General features: G+C 36.5%; 1 protein-coding gene across 1 annotated transcript in view; it reads right to left on the bottom strand.

Annotated features, from left to right (window-relative positions):
- Positions 1–9,817, bottom strand: part of SS18 (SS18 subunit of BAF chromatin remodeling complex) — a 137,458-nt gene that overhangs the window by 126,723 nt on the left and 918 nt on the right. Inside the window, exon 2 of the mRNA XM_007935570.2 lies at positions 7,482–7,558. Within this exon, the coding sequence (XP_007933761.1) occupies positions 7,482–7,558 (77 nt within the window). The remainder of the gene's footprint in view (positions 1–7,481; positions 7,559–9,817) is intronic.

The following is a 9,817-nucleotide window of genomic DNA, read 5'->3' as shown; positions in this document are numbered from 1 at the left end:
GGTAACTATGGGGAGGAAGAGGGAGGGGAGCTGTTGCACTGTGGTAAACTGTGGTCAATGACATGAAACAAAGTATGTGTGAACTGCTGTATGGAAAGTGAATTTGCTCTGTAAATCTTCATCCAAATCACAGTAAATTAAAAAATTTAAAAAATTAAATTAAAAAAATAAAATAAAAAACCAAGTGAGTCCACTGCAGATCTAATACACCATTTCTTCTAATACTTAACTATTAATGTTCCGAAAACAAGGACATGCCCCTATATAACCTGAGTGTACCATTATAATCAGGAAATTAACAAGTAAAAATAATCATTCTAGATCAGTTCCTTTTTATACATTCTATGGCTAACCTGAGGTAGTGATTTATCACTGATGATTATCCATAGATAAGCTAAAGAACTTGATACCCCTACTAGAAACTTAATCTCTATTTTAGAAAACAAGGGTGACATACATGTTGCATAGCAACCAAATCTAATTAAATATGTTTTCTAAATACTTTCAAACATAAATCAACAATATTAATCAAGAAACAATATAAAACCAGCTGCCGTGGAACTGTTTCTGATTGATGGTGACCCCATGTGTTGAAGAGTAGAACTACACTCATTCTTTCAGAAGCAGAACCTAGGCCTTTCTTCCAAGGTGCCTTTGGGTGGGTTCAAGCCACTAACCTTTCAGCTAATAGTTGAGCACTTAACCATTTGCACAACCAGGGCCTCCAAGAAACAATACACATAAAATAAATAGAAATAAGCTATATAAAAGGCAAAATGTACAAATGATTAAAAAATGTAACCTGCCACTAAGATCTTAGCTTCTAAGTATCATTCTCCAATAAAAAGAACCAGAGTTTGGAGAACTGGATGATTCCAGGTTGAGGCTGGAAAAAGTACAAGATAAGCCTGGAACATTTCCTGATACAAGAAAATTTAAAAATGCTCAAAAAATTATGGCGACACATCAAAAACATGAGGGGCTCCCAGTGATAAAATCTGGGACAATTTGAAAAAGAAAATTAATAATGGTATAACCCAGGTATTATAGTAAGACTCTACAGTTCCATTCAAATATAAATGAATAAGTATCAGGAGGAGAGGGAAAATTTCTTCTGTATAGTATGATTCCAAATAAATGCAGAAGGAATGATAGATTTTGTCACCAGTTGGCAGTTACCACAGAAATAAGTGCTTCAGGCAATAACCATTACTGGATGCTAAAATTAGTGTGATACTGTCTCGGAAACCCAAGGAGGAGTCCTATGAGTCAGGTCCGACTCGATGGCACATAACAACAACAACAAAAAAATTAGTGTGAAAGCATGTGAGTCTGAAGCAGGGCTTCAAACAAATTCTTCCTGGTTCAGTCATGGCAGAAACAGCAAAAACTGAACAGACTTGAATTTTCAAAATTTGGGTAAACTGAAGCAATAACTGGAAAGGAAAAATTATAGGTCAAATCCCTAATAGAAATTTAATCTCTCTTTTAGAAAACAAGGGTGACATACATGATGCATAGCAACCAAATCTCTTGTCTCTTGGAATTGGAAACTACGGTGCCTTGCTCAAAGATGTGGCTTACTGCACAACTTTCAAAGTGTTTCACTCTCCACAGTACTGCCAATAATCCAACCTTACTCATCAAACTCCTGAAGGGCTTACCACGCCTCTTCAAGGTCTCCCATTCCAGAGCTTCAACCTGTAATTTTTCCTGTTAAGGTTCCAGATCACCCAAATTTTAAAAATTCAGGTCTGTTCTGGTTCCACTTCATCGGGCATTCCTGAACTAGTCTGAACTGGTTGGAAGCCCTAATCTCAAGGTATCTCCCCAACACGATACATATTAATCATAAAGGGAAAAACAGTAACCTGACAGTGAAGAAACTGATATTCATCACCTTAATGAAATGATCAAAAGCATTGCTAATATTGGGACAAAATGATACCATATGGCTATGACATAATATCATGTCTATGATACTCCTGCCAAAAATGCACAATCTGAGTCTAATCAAAGAGAAACACCAGTCAAACTCAAAAATGAAGGACACTCCACAAAATGACTACATCATAAAAGACTGAAATTAAACATGCTAAAGAGACATAACAATTAAATGCAGTATCCAATCCTGCATTGGACCACAGAGAGAAAAAAACACATTAATGGGATAACTGGCAAATGTAAAAATAAAATCTGATGATGAATCACAGTACTGCATTCTCTATCTTAACAATTATACTGTGGTTATTTAAGAATATGTACTTACTTTTAGGAAATATACATTGAGGTTGTTAAAGGTAAGAGAGAAAATGTAACTACGGGTCTATACTCATCAGGAGCAAAAGAGAAAGAAGGATGTCAAAGCCTCAGAGAAGAAACTAGGGTACATGGCTAACAGCCTATAGGATCCATGGCCTACCTACCCTGATACCAAAAAAACTATATTGTGCTCAACTACCACTCCCAACTGTTTTCATTAGAGCCACAACAGATGGACCCTAATAAACTGGAGAAAAATGAGGAAGGGAACACAAATTCCTAAAAAGTACAGACTTACTAGACCAACTGAGACTAGAGGACTTCTTGAGACAATCGTCCTGAAACACTAAACCTTGAAACCAAACTATCCCAAAGTCACCGTCTGGCGAAATAAAAGATTGGCACACGAAATAAAAGATTTACCTGTAAATAAGGTGGTCCATTAAAAAACTAGCTATGCAACTAAATGGTCAACAACTACTATAAAGCAAGGATGAGGAGATAAGGAGGCAGAGAAACTAGAGTGCAAGTATATGTTGCTTAATATCCACTATACATTCCATGAAATAGGATGTTATGTGATTTGGATGCTGTACAAACACAATATATACAAGCAGTCAGTGGACAATCTGTACTTAAATCCCTGTAAAGCCTACTATATTAAAACCTATGGAAGCCCACCAGACAAAGCCCCAGAGCTGTATCCACTGGATACAGGAAGCCAGCCTTGCTGGGTGTACAGCTAGGCAGAGCACGGGCTGTGCTCGCAGCCATATAAGGACTTTGCCTATGTCCATGCAAAAGGGGGCACTGAAAGGTAGCCATAGGACCAGGTATGCAGAGACCAGGTATACAGGTACCAGGAGCACAGCTGGCAATGGCAACCCTGCTGGGCAGGTGAATGAAACCAGGAGGGGGAAGAGGAGGTAAAGGAGGTACTGCAGGGTTTGGAATGCACTCTGCAGCCCCAGTGCTTGTTCTCTCTGGCAGTACGGGGTCTTTAAAACCATTAGGGAAAAACGTAATAAACCAAAGGAGAGCTGCTTTCCCTTGAAAAAAAACAAAACACCTTATAGGGCCGTGAACATATATGCCATCAGACACTGCCCAAATAGACGTTAAGTGATGCATACATGTACTGGAAATGGAACCAGAATGAAATTAAAGAGAACCGACATACTGTGAAAAATGTAACTAGTGTCACTGAATAACATATTTACAAATTGTCAAATGTGAACCTAATTTGCTGTGTAAACTTTAAACAAAAACACAATCAAGTATTACTAAAAGAAACAGGTAAGAGAAAATCATATTTGTACTTACTGTCAAATGTATCAAAAAAAACAGTAAGGGGAGAATGAATAATAAATTATGTGTCCTAATATATTAACACTTGAAGAATTTTAGTGGAGGTTACATAAAAATTTCTCACACTATTTTAGAAATTTTTGTGAGAAATTATTTCAAAATAAAGATACTACTTTTCACTAACTAGATGTGCAAAAATTTAAAAAGATAACTAATATTCATTAAGGGGCCTCAGTGCAATAATAGTTTGTTGTTGTTGTTGTTATGTGCCATCAAGTCAGACCTGACTCATAGCGACCCCTCCTTGGGTTTCCAAGGCAATAGTGGTTTAGTGTTTGGCCATTAAGTAAAAGGTCGGTGGTTTAAACCTATCAGCCACTCCACAAGATACAATAATCTGCTTTTGTAAAGATTATAGCCTAGAAAACCCTGTGGCAGTTCTACTCTGACCTATGGAGTTGCTATGAAATTGATTCAATGGCACACTAGAACAACATCAATTGCTAGCATGAGTGGCTGAAAACTAAGAATCTGCAAAGAAATACAATCTTTCTGCAGGTTAATTGGCAACTTAGCATGCTCTTTAACCCAGCAACTGCATTATAAAACTCTAGCTTACATAACCATTAAAAAACAGCAAACAGCTATATATATATATATATATATGTATGTATTACATACACAGAAAAATACTTAAAAGGTTACCTACTAAACGATTCTAAAACAATTACCTTGCACTGTGAATACTGTGCTTCCTTAAATAATCAAATATATGAGACCAAACAGTCAACCAAAAAAGAACCAAACTCTCTGCCGCTGACTTAACTCCAACTCACAGCAACCCCTCCTTGGGTTTCCAAGGCAGTATCTCTACAGAAGTGGACTGCCCAGTCTTCCTTCCAAGGAGTGGCTGGTGGGTTTGAACCACCAGCCTTCTGGTTAGCAGTCAAATGTCTTAGGTCCTATGCCACCAGAGCTCCCAACATTTATCATAAAACAAAGATGAGAAACTAAGGAAAAGTAGGATAACTAGATTAATGGAAACCAAACTAATAGAATGGAAATAATGAGAACGATGACACATTGTAAAAAATGCAGCCAATGTCAAAGAACAATTTATATAAAAATGGCTAAATGAGAACTTTCTTTGCTATGTAAACTTTTACTTAAAACACAACAAAATTTTTTTTTTTTTTTTAAATTACCCTACGGAGAGAAAGGAATAAGTTATTTTTTTTACAGTGATTATTGATGATCCATTTAATTTTAAAATAATTTTTATACAAAGGGGAAAAAAGACAAAGTAAGCAGAAGATACTATCTTAGACAACTCATTAAAGCAGCTGCTGTCGAGTCAACACCACCTCATGGCTACTTCATGTGTGTGAGGGTGGAACTGTGCTCCACAGGGTTTCAATGGCTGATTGGTTAGAAGTACAACACCTAGCCTTTTTTTTCTAGGCACCTCTGGGCAGACTTGAATATCCAACCTTTCAGTTAGCAGCTCAGCACGTTAGCCATCTGTCCATCAGGGTGCAAATTAGATAAAGGGTGAATGAAATGACAGCAAGAGACCAGTACAACCATGGAAGCGTAGAAGCTACGCAGAACAAAAGTCAGGGTTGCTGGGAAAATCTGCCTGAGAGCAGACTGAGTAAGACCTCAAGGAAAGAGAAAAGTGCCCCATAAGTGTTGAGAATAAAATACTCTAGGGCTGCACTGTCCAATACAGTAGCCATCAGACTGTAATATACGTGAAACATGGCTAGTCCTAAATAAGATGTTCTATGTGAGTAAAGTACACAATGGGTTCTAAAGACTTAGTATGATTTAAAAAAAAAAAGAATGTAAAATCTCTCATTAATATTTTTATACTGATTAAAAAGAAGCCCATTGCCATCAAGTCAAAATGTAACCCATGGAGAGACTCAATAAATACTACAGAGCCAAATTGCCCCATAGGGTTTCTAAGGCTATCAATCTTTATGGAAGCAGACTGCCACATCTTTCTTCCAAACAGCAGCTGGTGGGATCAAACCATGGAGCTTTTGGCTAGGACCTGAGCACTTTAACCACTGTGCCACCAGGGCCCCCTCATATTATACTGATTACCTATTGAAATATTATTTTGGAAGTATTGGGTTAAATAAAACATATTATTAAAACTAATTTCACCTGTTTCTTTTTACCTTTTTAATGTGTCTATCAGAAAATCGGGGGCAGTGGTCAGTGGTAGAATTTTCCCTTTCCATGTGGGAGAACCAGGTTCAAGTCTGTCAATGCACCTCATGTGCAGCCACCACCTCTCTCTCAGTGGAGGCTTAAGTGTTGCTACGATCCTGAGCAGGTTTCAGGGGAGTCTCCAGACGAAGGCAGACCAGGAATAATGGCCTGGCAATATACTTCCAAAAATCAGCCAATGAAGATCCTATGGATCAAAGCAGTCCAATCTGCAACTCATCATGAGGCAGCACAAAACCAGGCAAAATCCCTTCACACATGAGGCTGCCATGAGTCAGGGACAACTTGATGGCAGCTAACAGCAGTTACACCAAAAAATTTTAAATTATCTGTAATTTACATTCCATTTCTATTGGACAGTGCTATTTTAGAGACTTCTGATAAAATATTTAACTGCTCTATAGCATCAGATTCTATTAGGCTTATACTGCTTACTTCAGCTACGTCACTTCAGTCTAGTCTTTATGAATGATAATTCCCCATTTATTAAATCTAAGCTTCACTTTCTCCACCACAAATATGCATGTAACTTTGTATCTTACATATGTGAAAATCTAACTTTTCACATAATACTATATATAAACTTAAAGTCATTATTTTGTAATGTAGGGTAAAAAGTGTAACAAAAAAACTGACACCTCCTCTACCTACCTCCTAAAAAACAAATTTTCCTTTCCTAAAACTCAAGAAAAGTCATACAAAAACTTGCACACACCAGGTTTGCTGGTCTGAGAGAGCCTGGTGGAACCCCTGAGACTATGGCCCCTAGTTGCCCTTCAGGTCTGGAACTGAACCCACTCCTGTGGCTTCCAGCCAAACAAAAGACAGGCATATGATCTGAACATTTACATTGGTAGATATACTCCTTAGAGAGATCAATCATGGGAGACTAGAAAGGCTGTGTATGCACAGGGAGTCAGTTCAGGGGGCAGGAGTGCATGGGAAGGAAGGACACAGGGAAAAGGTAACTATGGGGATGAAGTGGGAAGAGAGCTGTTGCACTGTGGGAAATTGCAGTCAATGTCATGAGACAAGGCATATGTGAACTGCTGTACAGAAAATGAATTTGCTCTGTAAACTTTCACCCAAATCACAATCTAAAAAAAAAAAAAAACTTGCACACAAATCTTCATAGGAGCATTATTCATGAAAGCCAAAAAGTGGAAAGAATTCAAATGTCCATCAACTGATACATAAATAAAAATGTGGCATAGCTATACAACAGAAAATCATTTAGTAATTAAATGAAGTACTTACACATGCTATAACATGGATGAACTCTGAAAACATTACACTACCTAAGTCAGTCACAAAATATTGCATACTGTATGATTCTATTTATATGACATGTCCACAATAGGGACATTCATGTAGAAAATAGATTAGTGGTTGCCTAAGGCTGGGGGGTGGGGAATAAGGGGACAGAATGAGGTGTAACTGTCAATGGGTTGGGGGATTTTTGAGGGGATGATGAAAACATTCAAAAATTGACTGTGGTAACAGTTGCACATCTCTGTGAATATAAAAACCATTGAACTGCATACTTCAAACAGGCAAATTACATGTATGTGAACTGTATCTCAATTAAGTTGTTATCTGGGAAAAAAGTAAAACAAAAAAATAAACAACACAGAAAAATCAATACAAAAGAAGTTTCATAGCAATCTTACTGAGAACACTCTAAGGTCTTTCCTTTATTTTGATAGTCCATTATACACTGAATAAGATGGTTATTTTCATCCAACATCTGAAAAAAATTAGAAAAAATTTATTACAAGTTTAGTGCATCAAGTAAAATCAAAAACTAGAAAACTGGGGGAACATTAATAAATACTGTCTTTAGAGAACTTTAAAGTACATTCTCTAACAAGATATTCACCCCAAAGCAATCATTACACATTAAAAAAAAATCATTAAACAAACATGATAATGTAAACAACCTTCTCTTAAAATTATTTTGTTAAATGTTGCTACTTGCTGCTAAAACATAGGTATTTTTCGATTCATTTTAATAACTGAAATATAAATTCATACGGAGATTAGTAAACTCGGCTTTCTCATAAAATTTCATTATATACTGAACTGTCTAAATCTACTGAAAATAACAAATACACAGTTCATATGTACAACTCTTTCAATTACTTTTTTCCTTCAAATTTTTCAAAACGTTTTATCTACGCAAGAACTGAATCTACTCAGGTCTTTTGTATACATAATATATAGCTCACCACAGAAAATCTCATTTACCTTTGCAACGATAGTTTGTTTAATCAACAATTCTTTTAATACCTCTAGTCTAATATTTTCCCTCTGAAGTTTTACCTAAAGCTTACAAGGAAATATTTGGAGTTTCTTTCATATTCAAGTATTTAATTCTCCTATCTGTAATAGAAACTTTAGCTAGTTATGACTAAAAATTAACAGTCCAAGTTGGCTTTGCAGTAAATTCTTGAAATCTTCAGTCCAGGAGGCTTGATCTGCTTGCTGGCTAATTGCCAACAGTTATACAGTGTAGTTTTGTGATTCCCCAATAAGGCAATAATAATAAAATACGATAATTTCTGTACATATATAATACTTACTGCAGACCTTATAAACTTACCTTACAATTAAGTTGTCCCAAAAGTTTAAAAACAAAAGCATGTTATCATTCTACTATCTTATAACAACTCAAAGCAACAGTGGCTTAAAGGGTTAAACAATTCATCTTAAAGGAGCACTGAGGAAAGAATACTGACCTGAGGTAGCAACTAGAAAGCCAGTTAGTTTTAGTGTCAGCTTTGCTATCCTGAAGTGTGCATACTTTGGGACTCATTTATCACTAAAATCAAGGGACTAGAGTAGGTGAACAGATGTTCTTCCTGAACTTGCCAAACCATCCCCCCTTCAATGAAAGCATGGAGTATAACACCATAAACATTCCACCTCAATTATTTAAGTAGCAATGTAACTCTTTTCATTATAAAGAAAGGTCCATTTACATCAATTTTAACTTTTTCTTCTGCACGTGAATCATGCTTCACTTGCTAAAAAAAATGCAACCATGTCCTTCTAACACCTAAAGTTACTTCTTAAATAGAATCTTAAGATACCAAAAGAAAAGAATTGCTCTTAAAATGCATTAATCTAACCCCCAATCTAACAATTTCACAACATATATTTTCACTATATTCCTCAACCTAACAAACTTCACCTTAGAATTACCTGTCTTGTATCTAATGTCAATCTCTCACAATGTAGAATGAAGCACTTAATTTGAAATCCGAATGAAAAATAATTGATCAACATCTTCTAAATTAACCACCCATGAAAAATATCTTAAGAAAAAATTCTTTATATGGGGAAAAAAAAGTGTGTGTGTACAAACTCAGAACCTTTTTACATCCCAAAAACAAATATAGAAAAGAACCCCTTCAGAAACGGGGTGTGTGTGTAGCTGTTTGCAAAGGCTTTTAGACTTAGCCCAGTGCCCTGTACGAAGCATTGCATTTCCACTCACTGCCAAACCAATTTCTTCATACAATAAAGCAACAGTTGGGAAAATGGCAAATGCCACACAACTAAGAACCTGAAAGTAAACAGAAACCGATTCACACACTTTATTGGGGAGATAATGGTGCCTTAAGTAGTAATAAAAGTTGACTTTTCTTCTATTTTTCTCCCTGTTGCAGTGCATAAGCCGAAACCGAAATCGTTAAACCGCTAATTTTAGTAAATAAATTTTCAGTCTCATTAAAATTCAGAATTCTGCCTTGCTTATAGCCAACAAGGGGTAGAAGACAATAAAGAACCTTTGTGTCCCCAAATGGCACCAACACAACAGAGAGTGGTAGCACTACCCTCTAACGAGGACAGAGCTCCCCACGTTTTTATCAAATTATAATTTGTCGGGATTATCTGATTTGTCTCCAGCACTAGAGTGTAAACTCCCTGAAAGCAGGGATCATGCCTCACATCAGGGTAGCCTCACCGCCTAAAATAGGTGCACACTAAATACTTGCTGGGA

This window comes from Orycteropus afer, unplaced genomic scaffold, assembly GCF_000298275.1.
Source record: "Orycteropus afer afer isolate SDZICR_OR568_19922 unplaced genomic scaffold, OryAfe1.0 scaffold00030, whole genome shotgun sequence".
Taxonomy (NCBI): Eukaryota; Metazoa; Chordata; class Mammalia; order Tubulidentata; family Orycteropodidae; genus Orycteropus; species Orycteropus afer.
Note: the sequence above shows the minus strand (reverse complement) of the source record. Positions and strands in the feature narration are given on the sequence as shown.